The following is a 25,973-nucleotide window of genomic DNA, read 5'->3' on the forward strand; positions in this document are numbered from 1 at the left end:
TATATATATATATATATATATATATATATATATATATATATATATATATATATATATATATATATATATATACACACACACACACACACACACACACACACACACACACAAGATATAGAATTGATAATTAAACTGTCTGGGCATAAGCATTTTTATGAAAATTTAATCTGCCTTCAATTATCATCCATAAATAATTTTGAATTTTGTATATTTTTTGTGGAGCAGGACAGTAAGGAATTGCAATATTGTCCCCTTTTTGTTATCTTTTGTTAATGACATAAAAAATAAAAATAAAACAACGACTCAGATTTGAAGCTTTTGACAAACGCATACATCAACCCAATCACTTTATTTAGTGTTCATGTAAACATTACAATCAGATTCATCAAACGGAATGAATTCAGTCTGAATGAACCAAAATTGGCATGGAAACTTAGTAAATAAGCTGAAAATTCAGCTTTGATCACAGCAATCAATTACATTTTACTATATATTCACATACAAAACATTTGTAATTATAATATTTCAGAATATTAATGTTGTATTAACTTGTATTATTTACTGTACAAATAAATGAAGGCTTGCTGAGCAGAAGAAACTAAAACATTTCTAAAACATTAGAAAATACAGATCCCAATTTGAACACTGTGTGAATGTTATACTTAATGTACTAATAGAGCTGTTGTTATTATTATCATTATTATGGTCTTTTTTTATTTTACAGAACAACAGTAAAATCACAATAACATTTATGAATGTTGACGGAGTTCTTGCTTTTTCTCAGCTTTTATTTTGGCAGAAACCCACAGGAAGTTCTTAGAGCTTCTTTGTTGACAACAGCAGGTTCATAAATTATTCTTATTACGAATTTGGGAAGATGTTTGTCACATATCACACGGTCACTTCCATGCCTTGTAAAAATACATAAAAATGTTACTGAGAAACTGAGGAGTAACACCATTTCAGCACAGATTTTCCACTCACTTTGGATTTGAACCCTGGCTAACAAACACATAGTGCCAGAAGCTTGTGCACTGAACAATCTCAATCATCATAGAGTCCTCAGCAACAACCACCCCTTCCTCTTCTCATTGAAGACGTGATGCAGCACTAAACAGTCTCTGTCAGTGCTTGTAACGATTTTTGTATCTTTCTCTTGACACATTTAAATGCTTCCACTAAAGTGAACACACTGCATTTGTGCAACTAAACAACACCATGTGTGTTGTAGACCGTGTTCAACTCTATTGATTGTAAGATTAATAGTTGATATGCCAAGCCATATCTGGTTTTGAATACTGTAATAACTTAACTGATTACTATGTGCAATATTGAATGTCATGTAACTGACTGTTGATTGTGAGTCGTCTTCTGTGTAATGTTTCACAGATCCTGTCATCTGTATACTATTAGATTATTGATTTTTATGCACCCAAAGGACTGCATTAAACTTTGTTGTATTTGTACAAAGACAATGAAGTCATTCATTCATTCTCTGTAAATAGTGCATGCCTCTCACTCTATGCTTGTCACAATTTGAGAACATCACCAAAATATTTTGGTATAATTTATTCAGTCTTTTCACTTGTTCTTTGATTAATTTCAGTTGCCAAACATTCGGTCTATCCCTAATTCAGTGTATGAATTCTGCAATAATGTGCCTGTTCTAAAATGTTAAAGGGGTCATATGATGCTTTAAAGATTATTATTTTGCATATTTGGTGTAACAGAATATGTTGACGTGCTTGAATGTTCAAAAAACATTATTTTTCAAATACTGTACATTATTGTAGGGCCTCTATGCCCCGCCTCTCTCAAACGGGTAGATTTCTACAAAGTCCCTCTTTCTGACAAGCGCAGTCTGTTCTGATTGGCCAACTGACCCAGTGCATTGTGATTGGCCGAACACTGCAAGCACGTCGGAAATGTAACACCCTTTTCCATAATCGATTTGCTTCATCTTTCAAAATAAATGTAATGACAGTTAATAATGTCCTTAGCTTTACCATCAGTTCAAGCCTGAAAGGGGAACAGAGTGGTGTGACAGACACAGCAATGAAGCTTGTATGTGTTTGCAGTACACAAGTCACAGACAGTTAAGACAGCTGACTCCACTGTGCGACCCTGTCTCCCTCTTACACATGCACGCACGCACAATTTTACAAAAAACAAATGCATCATTTTATTAACAATAGGCTACATAATTTTCCAGTGTTATGGTATGTTTTAATGACAGCAAGGAGGTGCACAATAATTAATCTTTAAACTAAACTACATATCTCATGTTATGATACATATTTTAGCAAGAACAATGATCAGTGATGCACACTTACCGTATTTTCCAGACTATAAGTCACATTTTTTCATAGTTTGGCTGGTCCTGCGACTTATAGTCAGGTGCGACTTATCAAAATTAATTTGACATGAACCAAGAGAAAACTTTACCGTCTACAGCCGCGAGAGGGTGCTCTATGCTGCTCCGTGCTCCTGTAGTCTACCCCTATAAACATAAAGGCACCCTCTCGCGGCTGTAGACAGTAATGTTTTCTCTTGGTTCAAAATAAATATGACTTGTAGTCCAGTGCGACTTACAGTACAGACCAAAAGTTTGGAAACATTACTATTTTTAATGTTTTTGAAAGAAGTTTGTGATATATTATTACAATTTAAAATAATTGTTTTTAAATTTATTATACTTTAAGTCATCATTTATTTCTGTGATGCAAAGCTGAATTTTTAGGATCATTATCACATGATCCTTCAGAAATCATTCTAATATGATGATTCATTATTAAAGTTGGAAAAAGTTCTGCTGTTTAATATTTTTTCAGAACATGTGACATTTTTTAAGGATACTTTTATGAATAAAAAAAAAATCTATGTTTTTAAAATATAAATATTTTGTAATAATATACACTTCTGGTCAGTAATTTGGGGTCAGTCATTTTTTTTCTTTTTTTTTTAAATAAAAACAATACTTTTATTCAGCAAGGATGTGTTAAATTGATAAAAAAGTGATAGTAAAGAAAATATATTATTAGAATATATATTATTAGAATTTTTATTTTATTTTAAATAAATGCAGTTCTTTTTAACCTTTTATTCATCAAATATATTAGACACCAGAACTGTTTCCAACACTCATAATAAATCAGAATATTAGAATGATTTCTAAATGATCATATGACAGGCTGGATGTTACATGTGACACTGAAGGCTGGAGTAATGATGCTGAAAATTAAGTTTTGCATCACAGGAATAAATTATTTTTTTAAAGTATATTCAAATAGAAAACTATTATTTTAAGTTGTAATAATATTTCACAATATTACTGTTTTTTTCTGTATTCTTGATCAAATAAATGCAGGCTTGATAAGCAGAAGAAACTTCTTCCAAAAACATAAAAAATAGTAAGGTTTCCAAACTTCTGTACAGTCTGTACTATATGTTTTTTTTCCTCGTCACAGTGTATTTTTGGACTGGTGCGACTTATAGTCTGAAAAATACAGTACTTCGATATTATGGTGGACAATGCTGGATTCAGAGGTCGAACGATCCATTGTACAGTAGGCTACAGGACCAATGATAATAGCTTACGGTACAACTGCAACACAGCTGCAAGGTGGTGTTGATGTAGTGTTAATGCATCTCCACAGCATAATGAAAAATACCACTATATTTTAAGGATATAACTAGGAGAAAACAGTAAGATTTGCACGTTTCCTTTATAAAATACTTTGTCTGTGACTTGCTGAACCAGACAATTGTATTTACACTGCAATAAATATGGGAAGTATTTATTTAAATATTCCACTAAAAATAGCTAAAAGATGTTCATCAGCAAAACAGCATACATTTAATTTGAATTGTTTAAAACAATTGAAATACTACCTGGCCAGTGTAAAAGAATGAGATCAACTGTATTCTAAATATATCTGATAACAACTTTAAACCATTTGTTTTTATGGATATTTTCATATATTTATCATAAAACATAAGAATACTGCATAATTTTTTAGCAATTTTTAGCTACTGAAACCACACCTTCTTTCTTAGCATGAATATTTAGGCGGCATTGCGCAAATATTTCCACATAGTGACGTAGATATGACACAGGTCGTGGGAAAGTCTTAACTTTGATAAAGAATATCTCTTTGGATTTGATACTTTAGTCTTTGCAACTTTACAGTTCTTCTTCATGCACTTAGAGCTTGTAACACTCCAAAGAGAAAGGAAAAATGTCTTTCATAGTGTTAATGTAGACACGGTGTGCCACGTGACAAGCCTGAAACAGTAATGGAATGTCCTAAAATAATAGTCATCTTAAAAAAACATACTCTGGCTGGACCGCTGGAATATTTTAAACTCACCACTGAAAAGGTTAAAAAAAAAATTAAGTATGTCACACTGCAAAACATGGTCATTGCTTGGCTTGTAACGTTACCTACCCAGAAGTATAGGTTTACATGTACTATAATTACCTTTATGAGTTCTCCTCTCTCCAGGCCTGCAGAAACATCCTCTTTGAGTATGTACTGCTCAAACAGTTGCTTCCAAGACCCTCTACCACCTTTGGTGCCTTTATCTTTATTGTTTTGTGGTAAGCTTTCTTTTGACGCTGTGAAAAGAAAGGAAAACAAAAGATTAAAAAAAAAAAAAAAAAAAAATGCAGCTCACATGAAAAAAAAAAAAAAAAAAAAAAAAAAAAAAGGTAAATTTAGGTTTGGAATAAAACTAAATCCGTTCATTTATGTCACATTATTTATTTATTTTTTATGCAGTTGCTAGGTTGTAGCTATGTGGTTGCTAGAGTACTCGGATTGGTTGCTAAGGTACCCAGGATGGTTGATAGGGCCATTGCTAGGGTATCCAGCGTGGGTGCTAGGGTAATCAGGGGGGTTGCTAGGGTGTTGCTATGCGGTTGCTATGGTACCCAATATGATTGCTAGGGCCATTGCAAAGGTACCCAGGGCAATTGAAGTGGTTGCTAGGGTTGTTGCTAGGGCAATTGGGGTGATTGCTAGGGTGTTTCTATGTGGTTGCTAGGGTGGTTGTTTGGGTACAGAGGATGGTTGCTATGGCCGTTGCTAGGGTAATTGGAGTGGTTGCTAGGGTACTTGGGGTGGTTGCTAGGGTGTTGCTATGCGGTTGCTAAGGTACCCGGAGTGGTTGCTAGGGTCCCAGGATGGTTGCTAGGGCCATTGCTATGGTACTTAGGGTGGTTGCTAGAGTGTTACTATGCAGTTGCTATGATACTAGAGGTGGTTGCTATGGTATTTTTGATGATTGCTAGGGTGTTTACTAAGGTATCTGAGGTGATTGATATGCAACTGCTAGTTGTCAAAGATCATTTCTGTAGTTTTATATAGTTCTTAGCGTGATTTAGCACTTAGCTAATCACTATTAACATGTAGCTATTCAATGCTAGTATGGCTTGAATGTTGGAATTGCTGTTTGATACCATGAGTGAAAAGAACCTACTCCCATGTCTATATGATTTTCTGTTGCAAAGCCTGTAAAGATAGTCCTAATGTAGGTCTAACATATAAAGAACATATATATTATTGTATAAAAAAATTTTTTTCACAATTATTATTTTTTTTTTACATTTCAACATTTAACTTTTTTTTTTTTCTACTGTCATAAAGCATAAGCAAAGTAAATAAACTAAAGCTGTATATAATGATTACTGGCAAGAAAACAAATATAGCTGTGGCTCAGACAGACTCTGATTGGCCCTTCGTCTTGTCAGTCTTACAGCCCCAAAATCAGACAGCGTCATTTATTAATTGGAGTCGGTAATTTCAAGTTGTTACTAGGGATGCACGATATTGGATTTTGGCCGATATTCGATATGCCGATATTTTCTAAATAATTTTGGCCGATGCCGATACCGATATCGATATATATACAAATATATACTGATATATTTACAAATATATACTGATATATTTAAACTTTAATTTTACTGAAGAGAAATCCATGTATCTCTTCTGTACTGATTCTACCATAAATTTATTATTTTACAAATGTAGACAGACATTCACATCTGAAAAACAGGTCAATTATTTCACTTGGAGAATATCGGTTTGGCTCATCGGCAGAAATATTCATATAATGGTCATTTTAAGCTTTTATCGGCCGATACCGATGTTGTGCCGATATTATCGTGCATCCCTAGTTGTTACCATAGTAACACGAATAGCGTTGTGTCCACGAGGACGCGCACAGTCTACACTAAAGCTCCTATGTAACAAAATTCCTATGTAAACTACCATAGTAGGAAAGATGTGAGCTTAGATGCTGCTTAATGGGCTGTCTTTCACCATAGTATGTCTATGGAGCAACTTTGGGGGGGGGGGGGGGGGGGGCTGTTGCACCCCAGGGGAACAACTTATACCCCACTGCGGGGTATGTTCTCGCACAGCTTGATAGCCTCTTCAAATGTGGTGATTCACATGTCTCTCTCAGGGCTATGACCAGTCAAAGTTAGCCACAATGCAAAGTCTATGGGAATTTTCGCCCAATGTATGAACATTTTATGCCCGATCACTTATGAAAGTCGTAGCACACCATTCCTCAACAGGCCGCGCAATTTGGCACCTCTTTTGTGGGTCTGAGACAAATGCTGCGGAACGATTTAAGCGCCAAAATTTTGTACAGAAGAAAAATAAGAATAAGTATGTGAGATAAATTTGGCAAGAACCACTAATTAAAAGAAAACAATCAGAATACAAAAAGAATAGAGCAAGCTAGTGCTAGAGGTCTTTATTTGTTTTGTTTTTATTGTATAATAAATTAAAAGAAAACAGATAGAATACAAAAAGATTAGAAATCTAGTTAGATTTTTTTTATTTTTATTCATCAAATAAAGATGGAAGATATGTGTTTTAAGCCGATTCTTGAAGATGGCTTAGGATTCAGCTGCATTGATTGAGTTGGGCAGGTCATTCCAACAGGAGGGAACATTTAATTTAAAAGTCTGTGAAACTGACTGTGCTTCTTTGGGATGGCACAATCAAGCGACATTCACTTGCAGAACGCAAGCTTCTAGAGGGTACATATATTTGAAGCAATTAATTTAGGTAAAGGGGGGCAGAGCCAGTGGTGGTTTTGTAGGCAATTAGCCAGCTTTTAAACAGTTATTGGGGTGTTTAACAGTGGATGTATCTGGGGAAAATAGACGGCAAAAGGTGGGGGATGGGGGGGGGGCAAGTTCTCAGGTCGGAGAAACTGTACCGGGACCCAGTGGGGCAGTTTCAGTGGAACCGAGCGGCTTGGCGTGGCTAAACCTCTCCAGTCGCAATGACTTTCCCCTGGAACAGTCCCAAGAAGCAACACTCAAACATGCTTTCGAACAGATGTGTTCCATCAACGGGCAGATCCTCAAACCTGACCAAGTGCTCTCCTATCCTTATTGTGCCATTATTAAAAACAGGTTGTATCGAGTGACCCAAAACACTAAGACAAAGGAAGATACAACCCAATTACCAGAAAAACAGAGCCATTTGGAAATGCTTTTCTAGATGGAGTTTTGCAATCCAATGGTGGGGCATCTAGGGATGACAGCGACATTAAATCGTCTAATGACATGATTCTTTTAGCCGGGCATTCACGAGAACGTGCGCAGATGGTGCGCGTCTTGTCGGGAATGTCAGTTTGATGAACCTACCAGGCGCCCCAAAAGCACCATTGTGCCCTTTACCTATGGTGCAGGTCCCCTTCGAACGAATTCATATGTACCTCATTGGGCCATTAGAACGGTTGGCACGGGGACATCCCTTTGCGTTATAGTCAACTATGCAACACAATATCCAGAAGTAGTGGCGCTCCTCAACATCTCAGACGTCACAACATCTCAGTGAAGAGTGTGGCAGACGCCCTGTTTTGTTTAATCTCCCACATGGGAATCCCAAAAGAGATTCTCATGGATCAGGGCACCGCATTTGTCACACACTTTAAATAAATTGTATGGATTATTGGCCATTAAATCAGTGCGTACCAGCGTCTATCACCCACAAACTGAACAGAGATGACATCACTGAATTCAATGATGAACTGCCTTTAACGGTCATTTTGCATTATTGACACACTGTTTTTCTAATGAATGTTGTTCAGTTGCTTTGACACAATGTATTTTGTTTAAAGCGCTATATAAATAAAGGTGTCTTGACTTGACAAACGGACGGGCTGGTCAAACAGTTCAATCGCACGTTGTAAACAATGATTCGTAAATACAACACAATGCGAAAAATTGGGACAGAAGGCTAGAACCCCTCTTATTCACTGTGCGTCCCGCATGCCTCCACAGGGTTTTCCCCCTTTGAGCTTCTTTATGGACGCCAGCGCCCTTGGGTCTTAGAGGCAAAAGAATGTCCAATTGGAGTAACTTGGAAAAACAGACGCTCAGATAGCAAAAACTAAATTCAGTACATAATGGATCTGAGAGCAAAACTCAATACACTGGGGCGGCTCTCTATGGAGAATTTGCTTCAGGCTCAGTGCAGGCAAAGCTGGCTTTATAACAGGGGTACTAAGCTTCGAGAGTTTACACCCAGAAATAAAGTGCTTGTATTACTACCAACCTCTAGGAGGTTGGTAGTAATATTAAAAATTGTTTTTTTTAAAAAACCTGCTTGATTGGTTAGGTACGGCTCAATTTTATTCGACATTGGACTTGACTTAAAAGGATATTGGCAGATCCTCTTATCTCCCATGTCCAAAGAGTAAACAGCCTTCACCACGCCGTTTGTATTACACCAATTTGTGATGGTTCCGTTGTTCAGGGCCCCAGTCACGTTTCAGTGCCTCATGGATAGGGTTCTGCGGCCCCATGCTGCCTATGCCGCTATTTGAGGGCCGTCCTTGGGGCGCTGACACAAGCAGGGCTAACGGCAAACCCGAAGAAGTGCGAAGTTGGGCGGGTGGAGGTAATGTATCTGGGATTCCACTTGGTCATGGGCAGGTTTCAGCTTAAATTAATTTGTTTTTGGACTGGTGTTTTTATAGCCTAAGCTTTAGAGGATTTGTTTTAGAGATAAACTAATAACTGTTTTTATAATGTTTGTAAACAGTTTGCTTTAGACTACAGGCATTTTAGCCTTCATTATTTCGAAAGTAATAGGGCTAATAAAATGCGGAAAAAAATTTTTTTACTCTCAAAATGCAATCTTATACAAGTGTTTTTTTGTTTGTTTGTTTTTTTTTACAATGCAGCAAACATTTTTTAAATATCTTAAAAACACTTTGTCTTTAAAGTGTTGATAGAATTCTTTTTGTCTTTTTTCTTAGTAGCTTACATTTGGCCAAAATCTAGAGAAGATGATGCTGTATTGGCTGTGACTAAGCGTTAGATCTCTATCTTTTCCTTTTCTTTTTGAGTTAAGAAAACGCTATACTTCATTATTATTATATTATTATTAGTCAAATTATAGGCAAATAATAACGTTTTTAAAAATAACTTTATTAACCGGTATTTCTTCCACCCTAAACGGTTTCGGAACAGCAATAATATCAGAGGAACGCAGAACAAAAACGTTAACATATCGATTCTGCTCGGAGTGAACCGAATGATTTTTTTTTTCATTTGCAAGCCCTGATTGAGATCACGGTTTGCAGCAATACATGGCATTTGTTGTTTCAGATCAGACATACAATTGTGAGTGAGTGCGAGCTGAATGCGACAGTAAATTGTGAGATTTTAAGCTTGTGCAGTAAAACAAATGTAACATTTTCTGACATTACAGTGTGGATAAAATTTTTTTGGAAAATGCTTGAAAATACTATTGTGGATGGAGAGCACTTTAAAACAAAAACACCATTTTCAAATTTATCTGGATTAATGTAGATGTTGTCTAAATGCATATATGAAATAAATAAGTCTTGGTTTTGAAACCGTGGCTCTTCATTTCAGTAAGTACCTTGAGATTGAGGAGCTTTGTTTTCATTTGGTGATTTCCCAGCAATGAGGTCAACTTCACGACCACATTCCCCCTGGTCTTTTTTCGCTAAATTTCCTTTTAATCTCTTCTTCTTTGATTTGTTCTTTGCTTGTTCCTCCCCACGAGAACATCTCAACTGTTGACTGTCACCTTCCTCAGATCCCACTTGATCAGAGCTCATTTTGATGTCTTTTTCATTTCTCTTGTGCTGCGGTTTTGAGTGTACCTTTTTGGGTGCAGCAGCCTTATGTAGCTCCATTCTGTCATGCTTTTCCAGCATGCCAGACTTTATGCCCTGGTCTTCAGTGCATGTCACCTGATAGTTGGTTTTGTCCATGTACAAACAGATGGAGGCATCAGCCACCTGCCTACTCTGTTGAGAGGATAAACTATCAACAGAGTAAGAGGACTCGGAATTGCCCTTTTTTCTCCTGCTCAAAACATTCACAGACCTGCTAACTGATGTACTCATGCTATCCTCCACCTGCTGCTTCGCTATCTCTTGCAAGTAGGATCGAAACTTGCCATTCTGATGCTGATTAAGAAGTCTGGCATAGGCGTCCTTCTGGGATCTGAGGAGATTCTGTGCACCATCTCCATGTTTAGTAGTTCTCTTTACTTTAGGTGAAGATGCCATGATCTCTGCAAAGAATCAACATGTTAGTGGTCTCAACCGGTTAATGGAAAGGAGCAGTTTTTGCAGATAACAAATGTTGTTTATATATATATATATATATATATATATATATGGCTTTTTCAAAATAATTTCATATTTTTATCATTTAGAATACTGTAAATGGCTTAACATTTTCTTGTTTTACATGAATTTGTTGTTTTAATTCCAGAGTTATTTTAAATTTTTTTACAACTTTGAGCCAAATCTCAAAATCCTCCTATGTGTGATGGATGGTAGACAACATTTCATAAATATTAACTTTTATATATAAAAAATGTTTGACCTCAACATTCTTTTGCATAGACACTGCATTTAACACTTTGTTGGCATTAATGGAAGTGCATTAGCATGGTTTAAATCGTACTTATATGACTGCCATCAGTTCGTAGAAGTGAATGAAGTTGTATCATATCGATCAGAAGTGCAGTATGGAGTACCTCAAGGCTCAGTACTAGGGCCGCTACTCTTCACGCTTTATATGTTACCCTTGGGAGATATCATCAGGAAACATGGTGTTAGCTTTCACTGTTATGCTGATGATACTCAGCTCTATATTTCCCCGCGGCCCGGTGAAACACACCAATTTGAAAAACTAATGGAATGCATAGTCAATATAAAAAATTGGATGACGAGTAATTTCTTACTGCTAAATTCAGAAAAAAACAGGACTGTCAATTATAGGACCTAAAAACTCTGCTTGTAATAACCCAGGACACTGTCTAAGACTTGATGGTTGCTCTGTCAATTCTTTGTCATCAGTTGGGAACCTAGGTGTGCTATTTGTTCACAATCTTTCCTTAGAAAGCCAAGTTTCTAGCATTTGTAAAACTGCATTTTTCCATCTCAAAAATATATCTAAATTACGCCTATGCTCTCAATGTCAAATGCAGAAATGTTAATCTATGCATTTATGACTTCAAGGTTAGATTATTGTAATGCTTTATTGGGTGGTTGTTCTGCACGCTTAGTAAACAAACTACAGCTAGTCCAAAATGCAGCAGCAAGAGTTCTTACTAGAACCGGGAAGTATGACCATATTAGCCCGGCCTGTCATCGCTGCACTGGCTCCCTATCAAACATCGTATAGATTTTAAAATATTGCTTATTACTTATAAAGCCCCGAATGGTTTAGCACCTCAGTATTTGAATGAGCTCCTTTTACATTATACTCCTCTACATCCTCAAAACTCAGGCAATTTGATAATACCTAGAATATCAAAATCAACTGCGGGCGGCAGGTCCTATTCCTATTTGGCGCCTTAACTCTGGAATAACCTACCTAACATTGTTCGGGAGGCAGACACACTCTTGCAGTTTAAATCTAGATTAAAGAACCATCTCTTTAACCTGGCATACACATAACATACTAATATGCTTTTAATATCCAAATCCGTTAAAGGATTTTTAGGCTGCATTAATTAGGTCAACCGGAAACACTTCACATAACACCCTATGTACTTACTACATCATTAGAAGAATGGCATCTATGCTAATATTTGTCTGTTTCTCTCTTGTTCCAGCACCTAGAAAGGACCTCTACATCCCTGAAAGACAGCGGAGACCAGGACAACTAGAGCCCCAGATACAGATCCCCTGTAAAGACCTTGTCTCATAGGACCACCAGGACAAGACCACCGGAGACAGATGATTTTTCTGCACAATCTGACTTTGCTGCAGCCTGGAATTGAACTACTGGTTTCATCTGGTCAGAGGAGAACTGGCCCCCCAACTGAGCCTGGATTATCCCAAGGTTTTTTTTCTCCATTCTGTCACCGATGGAGTTTCGGTTCCTTGCCGCTGTCGCCTCTGGCTTTCTTAGTTGGGGTCACTTCATCTACAGCGATATCATTGACTTAATTGCAAATAAATGCACAGACACTATTTAAACTGAACAGAGATGACATAACTGAATTCAATGATGAACTGCCTTTAACTATCATTTTGCATTATTGACACACTGTTTTCCAAATGAATGTTGTTCAGTGCTTTGACGCAATGTATTTTGTTTAAAGCACTATATAAATAAAAGTGATTGATTGATTGATTGAAACGGTACGTGTATTCGTACCAGACCGTTTCGGTACAGGGCTTTCGGATACGGTGCACGTGTGTACCGAATGACAGAATGCAATATTTTGTGCGCGGAACATAATAACTTTTTGTGTTTCCAAACGCACATATTAAGTGGCGGAAGTCTTCGCGTTCAGCGCAAATCCCGCCCTGCAGCTGATTCTAAGGCTGTGTCCAAATTCAGGGTCTACATCCTTCGGAGTACTCATTTGAAGGATGTTACATCACAGCGCCGCGACGAAGGCTGTCCAAATTCGTAGGATCCTTCAAATGCGGCCCACAAATACGTCCTCCTTTTCCCCCGAATTCGAAGGATGGTTGTGATGGATCCTTTCCCGTCTTACCTATCCCATAATTATTTTCGGCAGAGCGTAATGGCGGACGAAGCGAGCGGTAGCGGAGTGGGAGAGGATGCTTTTCGATGTTTCGAAAATTTTTAAAACCTGCCTTTTCAAAAAAAAAAATATATTTTCAGTGGTTGTCTAGTTAGGCATTTTGTTTTAGCGTTAAGCATTTTTTTTTTTCTACATTTGTACGTTTATATGTAAAAAAAAAACTTTTTCTTTCATAAACTAGCTTCTTCCTTACTGCCTGTGTGAATATCCCCTTACACACAGCTAATTTGTTAGTGATTGAAGCTGTTTTTAATGCTTCTAAGGACGAAAGAGCAGACAGAAGTGTCAATAAAGCTCCAGGGAGAGAACGATGAGCTCTTCACCCGCGTCTTGCTTAGCGCTGTCACGGTTGCTAGGCGACAGTATATGAGCAACGGGTAAAGGAGGGAACTGAAAGAAGGGTAGGCTGTCCAAATTCACAAACACCGACTTCCATTTTTTGCGGTCGTCGGAGGACACCTCCTCCTTCAACCGGGTAGGAAGGATCCTAAGGAGGATGCAGACCCTGAATTTGGACACAGCATAAAGGCCGGCGACACACTGGATGCGTGGCGCAAGCGTCTCAGCTGCGTGGCGTGTCCGTTTTTAATTCGGTTCCCATGTTAACAGGTTAGAGCTTGCAGACTGCCTGTGTGAGACGCGCAACTCTGGCGAGGCTCGAGCCGCGAGGAAAACGTGTGCATGGTAGAAATAGAACCGACGCCTATTTTTCACGCGACACGCAAGCATGTTGGAAGCATTTCCAGGCAAAATAGAATAGTATTATATGTAATTTTGTACACAAATAAAAATTAATTCATGACACTTTGATGTTTGAAAGTCTATAGGTTGACAAATTCAGATATAAATGTAATTAAAAAAATTAATTATTATCGATTTTCAAATATTGCACCTGTCAAACATAGCCTATTTTTGTCGTCAATAATGTTGGCGGTGTCCTTTATCAGTAGGCTTTATATTAATGCTCAACATGAAGTATAGATATTGTTGTCATGAAGACAAGATCCTGGTCTTTAGGCGGTCTGTAGATCTGTCACCTACAGCAGCAGGCACGGCACGGTTCTGGTGAAGCAGGCCTACAAGCTGGGATTGGTAATGCTGCACTGTAATCATAGTTATTTATTTATATTTTTCATTATATTTTATTATATGATATTGGTTTGAGACTGAGAGTATTTTATTCAGTGGAGAACTTTGCAGCAGTATTTTATTACTTATTCTTTTTTTTTATTTTATATATATTTTATTAAAAAGTATTTTAAAAAAGTGTATAGTAATAAACAACCTGCAGTTTAATGTTTGCATTTCTTTCCCTTACTGTACCGAAAATGAACCGAACCGTGACTTTAAAACCGAGGTACGTACCAAACCATGATTTTTGCGTACCGTTACACCCCTAATTATTATTATTGGTTATATTTTTATATTATATTTATTTATATTCATATTTTTCTTTTATTTCGATCTCTTAATGTTCTGAATACTTTTGCAAATAATAGCCTACTGTAAATGGTCGACATGCAAATCATGCTTTAACTATGCTGACTGGAATTTTTGCTGGAATGCATTTTAAATTTAACATTTTCAGGTATAGTTTCATTTGTAAATGAAAGCACAACATGGTCATTTATTATCACGCATGGGCATACAATCACAAATTCAAAACTTAATTATCAGATAAATGATAAATGAGCATCTTGTGTTTTTATTTACAAACGTGACATTACTACGTGAATGATTAATTCCTCAATGGAACATTATTGTACTTATAATTATGGTCTATTATTTAGCCAAAATAAAATGTAATGCATTTTAAATTTAAACCAAAGACTATAGAATACCCGTATGTCTTAAAATGACTTTGACTGCATTCCAACAAAAATTCCAGTGAGGATAATCAAAGCATGATTTGCATGTCGACCATTTACAGTACGCTATTATTTACAAAAGCATTCAAGCGTTAAGTAGAGAGATCGAAATCAAAGTAAAAGATGAATATGAACGAATATAATATAAAAATATAACCAATAATTATAGGACAATAATAATATACAAATATTACGGGGAAAGGCGATCAAATAACAGACTCACAAGACAATGATCAAATATTTATGTAACATTTATTCATGATAAACTTCACTTGAATGCTGACAATCGCATACAGCCGATCGGTAGCCAAGGCCTATGGTAAATATAATATTTTAATAATGATATAATTTCTATTATAAATAATATAATAATCTCTTAATTCAAAATAAAACATTAATGAATCCAACTCTGACAATCCCGTGTTGGTATGGTCTCGCAGGTTTGTTTACGCATGAAACTCGTGGCCACGACATAATATCACGTTCCCAAGAGTTATTATGTCATGGTGCTCATCTGTGCTGGTGCTAATTGGTGCTACAGAGGTAACTTTAGATAGCAGCTAAAATGAACAACATCCGTGTAAACTGTACCACACCACAGATCTATAATAAAGGGTGTACCAGACCCATTTCTTTAATGAAGCTCAACCACATTAAATTAAAATGTGTCATTTAAATGACATAACATCCCTCATTATGACAGAGTGAAAAAAAAAAAAAAAAAGGTTAGGTATGCTGTAGCAATGCCATACCGTAATAGCCCATATATAGCGGACAAATCATTAAAGACTTCTGCACTATGAAGTGACCACACGCTTTCGACGTGCCATTTTGAAAACACTACAAGAGCGCACGTTTTGATCGCCTGTTTGGATGCTTCAAAAGACGTTTGCACCACCAGTTTGGTTGACCTGTTTACACATTCTTGGACGGCCATTTCTATTATGATAAACGCATGTCAAAACGCACGTTTTTGGTGACTCCAAAGCGCACGCTAACGCGAGTTTTTACTGCAAATCACACGTCGAGGACGCGCGTTTTAAAGCACAAAAACACACGCTAAGAACGCACGTTTTTATGGTAAATCAGGTGTCAAGGTTGTGCTGTAAAATTGCACGCTTTTGATGTGTCAGTGTGCAATCAGACGTCCGAACAGGTGTTTGTGACTACTTTGGCTTGTCATAGTCCTCTGGCTCTCACATGTTTAAACTGACAAAGCTTAAATGAGTTTAGTTTAAATACATATTAACGTGTGCTGTTCAGGTCTCATCTGTGTGCGCGCGCTTTCAGCACCCGGTTGATGACAGAATAAATGACTGCTCATATTCCAGTATAAGTCGTTCACATTGATCAAGAGTGAATGGTTTGTCCAGGTTTTTTTTTCTTCTCATTGCTATTGTTGTAATGTCTGGGAATCCAGAATGCGCATCCATCAACAGAAACATATATTAACTGCTATTTATAGCAAACCATATTACAGATCCTTTGGATTTAACACCAAACCGTGTGTGGTGAAGCGAACGTTACGGGTTTTTATCAGCGAACCATGCCACCCCTAAGACATACATATATACGTGTGTGTGTATGCGTATATATATACACATACACAGTACAGACCAAAAGTTTGGACACACCTTCTCATTCAAAGAGTTTTCTTTATTTTCATGACTATGAAAATTGTAGAGTCACACTGAAGGCATCAAGGGCTATTTGGCCAAGAAGAGGAGTTTTCATTGCATTCTCCAAGTTAGCTGTGTTTATTTGTTGCTTGAGGGATGCCGCAACAATGTTCTTGAATTCGGTCACTTTCTGTGATTCTCCATGGCATATTTGAAGTACTGTAGAAGACCGCAGTTCTTAGGGCCGTTCACGTATCGTGTCTTTTGCGCGCTCAAGTTCGTTATTTCCAATGTAGGGGCGCTCATAATGGAAGCGACGCGTTCGCGATGCGATGGTGCGACGCATCCGTTTTTTCCAGGCGCGTCACACCGCGTGCGCATCGCAAACGCGTCACTTCCATTATGAGCGCCCCTACATTGAAAATAACGAACTTGAGCGCGCAAAAGACGCGATGTGAACGGCACTAAGAACAGCATCGAGTTAAAAACATCTCAACTTTTCAGAGAGACGCAAGCGCACCGCGGGTCATGTGACAAGAACTAAACATTCAGCTTCATCCTTTCCCGTAACAACGTTTAAAGCTCAGCCAAGATGAAGGAACAGCTGATCATAGCTGTATATGGATTGTCATTTGAAATAAATTTAGAGCTACTGAAAGCGATTTTTTGTGCTGCAAATCCATTTATCCTTTTATCCTTTCCGCGTCTGCATGGAGAGAGCGCGTCATTGTTGCTTAGCAATGGCAGAAGCCTCAGGAGTGCTTCTGCCCAAGCGCTTTGGAAAGGAGAAAGCAGCGCGCCTAGCGTTTTCCACGTGTTATTAGGCGCGATATGTGAACAGCCCCTTATTCATTCATTATTTTTTTTTTGCTTGCATACATCTTCAAACATGCCGTGGAGAATCACAGAAACTGACCAAATTAGGTTTTATTGTGAATTTTTTTTTTTTTTGTGAAATTCGAATATCGTTTTTATTTATTGAATAGTTAGAGCAGAACGAATATTCGAATGTTCGACTATCCGTGCACACCCCTAAAAGAGAGGTGATTGACGTGCTACTTTTAAGCAATATTATTTGTTGTACTTTCCTGTCAAAATAACAGCATTCCTATGGAAGACTTCAGCTTTTAAGAACAGCCGGTTTTCCGGTAGTGGGTGGATTTAATGGGCGAACTGCAATCTCATTGGCTGGTGCTCACCTATTATAGTCCCTGTTTTGATTTCAGCAAATCAGTTCGAGCGAACACACAAAACCTGATTGATATCAAATTGTCTCTGTTAAAGGTCCCATGACATGAAATTTTCACTTTTTCAGGTTTTTTTAACATTAATATGAGTTCCCCTAGCCTGTATATGGTCCCCAAGTCTCTAGAAATTGTAATCGGTGTAAATCGAGATTTTGCTATCTTTCTCTGCCTTTAAGAAAATGGTAGCTCCACCAGGCTGATCTTGAATAATTCGCATATAATCGCACAGGCGTTACAAACAGACTCTTATTCTATGGATTCGACAGCACCGCCACAAACAGTGAGCAACAGTGTTCATTAATCATAAATAAAGGGATGTAACGGTACATGTATTTGTACCGGACCGTTTCGGTACAGGGCTTCGGTGCGGTGCACGTGTGTACCGAATGACCGAATGCAATATTTTGTGTGCAGAACATATAACTTTTCGTGTTTCCAAACGAACATATTAAGTGGTGGAAGTCTCCGCGTTCAGTGCAAATCCCGCCCTGGAGCTGATTCTAAGGCCGGCGACACACTGGCTGCGTGGCGTTAGCGTGGCGTTTCTGCTGCGTGTCAGTTGCGTGACGGCTGCTTTGCGTTTTCTGTGTCTTTACACACCAGAATTGTACCTGAAGCGGGGCTGGCCCACTGCTGCTACTGTAGGTGACATAGAGGGAGACCACCGACAGACCAGGATCTTGTCTTCACGGCAACAATATCTATACTTCATGTTGAGCATAAATATAAAGCCTACTGATAAAGGACACAGTCAACAGTATTGATGGCAAAATTTACTATGTTTGACAGGTGCAATATGCCAGTGTGTCACTGGCCTAAGGTTTTCAAAAGGCATCACGCGAGTGTGAACATCACTACAACTAGGGAAAAAAACGACTGTAATTCAAACATTGGCATTTAAACAGACCTTTGCTCTTAATTCCGTTAAGTCCAACGCAATAATGAAATCTGAGCAGGTCTAAAAACTGAAACTGTTGATGCTGCACTTTACAATTTGGAAAAGTTATTATATATATATATATATATATTTTTTTTTTTACATATGAGCAGGCCTACAAGCTGGGATTGGTAATGCTTCATTGTAATCAGTTATTTATTTATTTATTTATTATATTTTATTATATGATATTGGTTTGAGACGGAGCGCATTTTATTTAGTGGAGAACTTTGCAGCAGTATTTTATTTCTTATTCTTTTTTTTATTTTATATACATTTTATTAAAGAGTATTTAAAAAACGTGTAAACAAATTGTTAAAAGTTTATAGTAATAAACAACCTGCAGTTTAATGTTTGCATTTCTTTCCCTTACTGTACCGAAAATGAACCAAACCGTGACTTTAAAACCGATGTACCGTTACACCCCTAGTATATTAGTGCTGCAACGACGCGACAATGTCATCGATTACTAGGGCTGGGTTAAAAAAGTTTTTAAAAATGTGGTCGATTCAAAATCGATTCTCAAAAGGCCATTAGTCGATTTTTTTCCATATTTATTTCCGAAGACATTGAAGCAAGATTAGCATTAATCTAATTACAAATCTTCTCCACTAGATGTCATCCTCTTATGTGCCTTGTGCGATGTTACTAACGAACCTGTCATTTATTCATTCAGTGCTTAAAGCAGTGGTTCTCAACCCGTGGCCCATCACAAATTCAAATGCGGCCCACCATATGCTGAACACACACACACACAACTTTTGCAACTCACTTGAAGTTCAAGCAAATGGAAACACCACATAGGCTACTACGCAGCAATCATCCTTAATTGAAGAAATGTGGCAAAACATCTCTAGAGAGAACCTCATATTATTAAATTGAGAACCTCATATTAAATTCAAAAGTGCTTTCCATATTTGGATCAACACAGGCTACATTTGTGAACTCACATTTTCTGCAATGTCGCCCGTCAAGTCATGCTCGCGTGCACGTCTTACAGACTGCATCTTAAAGCCTCTTATTCTTTCTGCGTCCGCGAGTCCGCTATGGACCACTAGGTAGGCGTGACGTAAAAATCGCCTTTGGAGAGCCGAGGCTCTGAGCAGACGACCGCGCGGACAGGTGCGCATGGTCAGTAGTCTTCAAAAGCACAATTGCACATGTTCAGGCAGTGTGAAGCCCATTGCCAATCGAACCTGTGCAATCCGTCAATAATGAATATAAAGACAGCGATGTGCAATGATTGTGGGCAATTGTTTGTTCACATGTTTGTTGCATAGCGGACCATCAGCGTGTGCTTTCCGAAGTATAAATGGAAGTCCGCGTTAGCGCTGGCCGTGTCTGCGTCCAGATTGCTCATGCGGAAAGTATAACACAGGCTTTACAATCGCAACTTCATTGTGCTTTTACTACATCGAGCCGAATTTCACAAAATTGTTCAGCTCCCGACAGAATCAGGTGTAGTAGAATTATTTATTTATTTCTATGAATGTAATCGATTAGATATTATAATATTTAGGCTATAATATTGTAAATCAGGTTGGTTTGTATTGGTGATGTAATGTGCGTGCAGCCCGCGAGACTTGTACTTCAATCATTTTCCTCCACCAAAACACGTAGTCCTTACCTAATCTTGGTGAGTAAATGTTTTTCAACGGTAGCACAACTGCGATGCACGAGCACCTCAGAGTTGTTACGGTTTAACTGGTTACCGTGTGATCTGGTGGCCAACTTCCTGGTTCAGGTCTCTGCTGCAGATGTGATGGAACGACCGCAGCAGATTCGGCGATTCTAAAAGTACAAACTGATGTGATATTAAGTGTCTACTAAATGCAGACGTGCTCACTGCATGATTCTGATATTCTTGTAAAGATTACAAGTTATTGGTATGATCACCCATAGCGGCTGAAGTAAGGATATTATTAATGCGTATGAAAACTGTTCAGAATGTTGTAAAAATGTTTCTGTGCATTAAAAAAGTTCAGTGCAGTGTATCATCCGGTTGGGCTACAGAGTTGAGAGAATGAGCTACTTCAGCAAGAGTCGGCTGTTTCAAAACCTAGTAAGCTGCCTAGATAGGCACCATTTTTGAGCATCACTGAAACAGAAAATATCAGTATTTTATTGAGACTTGAGATTAAATAAACTGCTTAAGTATCACATGAAACATCCAGTCTATCACATGATCATTTAGAAATCATTCTAGTATTCTGATTTATTATGAGTGTTGGAAACAATTCTGCTGTCTAATATATTTGATGAATAAAAGGTTAAAAAGAACTGCATTTATTCAACAAAAAAAATTCTGATAATATATATTCTAATAATATATTTTCTTTACTATCACTTTATCACTTTAACACATCCTTGCTGAAAAAAAAGTATAAATAATAAAAAGTATAATAAAAATATTTATATTTTAAAAACATAGCTTTTTTTTTTTTTTTAAAGTATCCTAAAATAGTATGTTCTGCAAAAATTTTACGCAGCAGAACGGTTTCAAACTTTGATAATGAATCATCATATTAGAATGATTTCTAAAGGATCATGTGATAATGATCCTAAAAATTCAGCTTTGCATCACAGAAATAAATGATAATTTAAAGTATAATAAATTTAAAAAACTATTATTTTAAATTGTAATAATATATCACAATATTCTATTTTTTTCTGTATTTTTGATGAAATAAATGCATGCTTGATGAGCAGAAGAAACTTTCAAAAACATTAAAAATAGTAATGTTTCCAAACTTTTGGTCTGTACTGTACATGTATCACACACTTATATATAAATACATACACACACACACACACATATATATATATATATATACATACACACACGCACTCACATACAGACTATAGGTCAGTGGATCCTCAAATCTGTCTCGCAAGATCCACTTTCCTGCAGAGTTTAGAGTTTAGCTCTAACCCTAATAAAACACCGGAGTTTGCGAATCAATATCTTCAGGATCATTAGAAAATCACAGGAAGGTTGTTTGATTAGTGAAAGTCAGATTTGAAGATCACTGCTATAAGCTATATTAATAAACTTTTTGAAGAGTACAATTATTGACTGATGTAGAAATGGGGTCAGAACTTTGAGGCAGTCATATATTGTGAAAAAACTGATTTAAAAAAAAAAATATATACCTTTACATAATATTGAAATTCTTCATGATTATTTCTTTTTGATTATTTCTGTTTGCTTAGATCAGTGGTGCTCAACTCCAGTCCTCAGGACCAATTGCTCTGCACATTTTGTTAGTGATTCTCGGAAATTAAAAACGTCTTAATTCTTTAAATTTCAGTTTTGGTAACAATACCATCAATTTGTATAAGAAGAAAAAACACAAAAAATAGATTATCTTCCCTACACTAAATGCAAAGAGAAAACTTGAGCTTTGGATTATCACAGTCTTGAATATGTCAAAGATGAGCGGAAACATTATTTCTGGTGCATTTAAAGATTTTGTGTTATTTCAGATTTTTTTTTTTTTTAAATCCCCCGTGCGTTAATGACCAAAAATGGTCACATATTAAACACTGCCTAAAATATTATATATGATTATTATTATTTTCCACTTCTACTGAATTAAATCTTTTAACCAACATCAGTCGTCATAATAACTACCAAATATTTAATTAATTTCAGGATTTTAACCCTTTAAATTCCAATTTTGGTAACGACACCATCAATTTGTATGAGAGAAAATGTAATGTAAATATTTTCCATATACTAAATGCAAAGTGAAAACCTTGGCTTTGGATTTTAACAGTCTTGAATATGTCAAAGATTAGCAACAACATTATTTTTTTTTTTTTTGCCATGTCGGTTTAAAAAAAAAAAAAAAAAAGAAAAAAAATCACACAGTGCGTTGACAAATTTGGTCCTATTTGAACCCATTAAAATATCTATTTTTGAACCCACTGTCATAATATCATAAAATCATAATTTCTATTAAAATACCCTGTCATTACCAAACCTTGGGGTAAAATATTTACTTTTTACTGTTTTCCACCAAATGGCATCACTACATAGGTATTCCCTATGGGTGGAAATGCACGTTATTTTCCTGGTGTCCTCTAGGGGCACTATTGATTGTGTTATGAAGCATTTCAATGACTCAGTAATCTAAAATGATGTTTCTGAGTATGTGTGGATGTCTGAGAGAAATGCGTGTCTGCGTTAACAAAAGTGTGTGTGTGTGTAGGGCCTAAATATAATACATGTTTTTTAGGCTGTGTTTAGGCTGACTGCATGGCTGTGTTTGTGCCTCTACGTTATTGAGAAATTATCAATTAACTTTGAAACATAGACTGCTTAAAAAAATGAAGCTGTGTCAAAGGTTCATATCGGTGCATAAATACGCATGAATCAAACAGAAAGAAAACAGTGCAGTGAGAAGCGCTTTCTCTTGCTTAATGCGCGCGCGTGCGTTCACACGAGTAGACAGAAAGGGTAAAATATGACCTTCAGGATATTGTGATTTGTTACACACCTAAACAGCATGTATCATATTTAGGCCCTACACACACAGACTTTTGTCAATGCAGACACACACTTCTCTCAGACATCCACACATACTCAGTAGGGATGGGCATTTTGGGAAATTTCTCATTTCGATCGACAGGTTTCAAAAATGATTAATCGATTTCGCTCTGTTATCGGCAGATATTTTATGTACAAATTTTAGATGATATCACATTGTATTTGTTGTAGATTTGTGTGACAGCTTGGCGCTGCACAGCTTACTCTGAACTGTATCTTCATCGTTCTTCTCAAAGGGAAGCCAGCCATTACTACGTGACTTTGAGGCCATGATTATCCGTCTTATGTCTTTTGAGGCATCAAGTGGAAACTAACCAATCAGAGATCAGGGCGCCACCCAACGTGCTGCCATAACCAATCAAAAAAAATAATAATAATAATTTCGCAATAATTAATCATCGCTGTCACGGTCGAGTACTCGAGTACTCTATCACTGTTGCACATCCCTAATACTCAAACATCAATTTAGATTAATGAGCCATTGAAATGCTTCATAACAATCAATAGTGCCCCTAGTGGACACCAGGAAAATAACGTCATTTCCACCTAAAGGGAATACCTATGTAGTGACGCCATTTGGTGGAATACACTATACAGTGCAAATATAATGCTTTTGCTTCAAAATGAAAGGTTGTTTCAACATAAATCATGATTCATGTATTAATGATGAACCCGGCTTTAAACAACGTTTTGATGGGTTTAAATGGGACATTTTTGGTCATTATGGTGCTGAGTTTTACTATTTCATACATTTTTACATATTTTGCAAAATGGGATAAATTTTTAAAAATGTATTCAAAAAGTCACAATTTTGCCAAATTACATACCATTTGCATTAAAACAGCCAAAATGGTCGGAGAAATTCAACTGCAAATGACCAAAAATGTCCCTAATTGTTTGGTCAGACAGTTCATATATAATATTCACGTTAATCGGGAATTAAATGTGGAGTTATGTTCTGTATGCTAAATATGAAAATGAGCATATATGCACAGCACCTATAACTGCGCTTTGTATCTGCTGATTGCTGATCGAGATTTACATGCTTGGCTCACTGACCCTGTATACTCATTCATTTTGTTCATAAACAAGATGTATCAGTTCATTCAACACGTTCACGAATGAGATCTCTCGATCTCATTCAGTGAAGGGCGTATGGGTTCACTACATTCAACAAATCACACGCTCCGTGACCTCCGTCACATCTTGAGTAACTCTTTGACAGGATGAAACAGTTCACATAGCTGTTCACTAGCTGCGCATGCACTGCTAATAGTGCAGTGCACGCGCGCTGCTGTGGAGGGAGGAACTTCAGTGAACGAGAAATAGGAGTCAGTGGATTACCTGAACGAGAACGATTCATTCACCTAAAAGATTCATTCACAGACAAACCATCACTAGTGCAATTTCATATTGCCTATATTAAATATTTGGAATATATATATATATATATATATATATATATATATATATATATATATATATATATATATATATATATATATATTCATATTGTATTAGGTTCTTTGATGAGGTTCCAATACGAAGGTCTAAGTAGCAACGTATCTTCCGTGATGTCACCGATGCACGGCAGGCCAAAAAATTTAATAAAAACAGGACCCGCGGGTTGGAAAAAAACCCGACCCGTGCATCGCTAGGCTGCATGTGCGAGCACAAGTGATACTGTGGCCGCCGGTCCACGACTGGTAGAAAAAGATGACGCTCATTAAAGGGTAACTAAACCCCTGGTCAGAGCCTGACTCCACCCACTGGCAGTGTTTGAAAAATGCAGAAAAGTCGGCAGAGCACAGCGGAGATAGAGGGGATGAACCAAGGGCGGGGCTGAGCGGATGGGGCGTGAACCTGAGACCCGCAGTGACTGATTGACAGCTGCTGTCAGAGTCGCTAAAATGGAGAGTGACTGTAGTGACGCAAGTAGCTTTGTTGCAACAGAGCGTTCATTTGAAGTAGAGGACTTTTCTCCCCCACCTTCACCTGAAGTGGAAGATGTCGAGGTGTCTGTGGCCTGAGCCATATCAATTTGAGCCGCTGGTTCAAACTGCGGTCTTAACTCCCGCACCGCATCGCTTTTGAGCGTGAGCTGTGTGAAGAAGCCCATTTCCACCTCCATTGCGTTGTAGAAACAATCCTGCGTAAAATGCAGTTTGCACACTCTAGCTCTAGAGGGGTACTTGCGGTCTTCAAGGCCAAGTGCATGCAACCACTGGCTCCTAATTTTAAAGTCGGCTGAAAAACTATGCAGTCCAGCAGTGCTGTCGCAACCAGCAACACTACACCTACAAAACATCCTGACAACTGTTCTAAATACAGATAAATCTGTTAACTTGAAGCTATCCTAACTGATGCAATACTATGCTACTAACTAACTATGCTTCTAACAATACTAACATTACACTAACAACTATGCTAATTCACTACATAGGCAACACAAAATAATCTAAATAACTATATAATTGCTATGCTAAATAGATACTATAATAGTCTATCCTGGTTGTTTTCAATACTCTCGATTCCAACTCACTGACTCACTACAGTGATCTTGACGGAACAAGATGGTTTTATACTGCCAGGGGTGTGGTAGCTCGTACCAAGGGGCGTGGTGAGCTGGAAACTGCATACGTTACCCGCCCCCGCTTACGTCACTTGC

The 25,973-nt window shown here is 37.3% G+C and overlaps 1 protein-coding gene across 1 annotated transcript in view; it reads right to left on the reverse strand.

Annotated features, from left to right (window-relative positions):
• The window catches only part of LOC113045516 (uncharacterized), a 71,638-nt gene extending 61,036 nt beyond the window's left edge, over positions 1-10,602 (reverse strand). The window contains exons 1-2 of the mRNA XM_026205924.1: positions 9,921-10,602; positions 4,482-4,618 (exon numbers count right to left, since the gene is read on the reverse strand). Coding sequence (XP_026061709.1) covers positions 4,482-4,618; positions 9,921-10,578 — 795 coding nt within the window. The 5' untranslated portion in view covers positions 10,579-10,602. The remainder of the gene's footprint in view (positions 1-4,481; positions 4,619-9,920) is intronic.
• Positions 10,603-25,973: the final 15,371 nt, after the last annotated feature.

Source organism: Carassius auratus, chromosome 27 (assembly GCF_003368295.1).
Source record: "Carassius auratus strain Wakin chromosome 27, ASM336829v1, whole genome shotgun sequence".
NCBI classification, from domain to species: domain Eukaryota; kingdom Metazoa; phylum Chordata; class Actinopteri; order Cypriniformes; family Cyprinidae; genus Carassius; species Carassius auratus.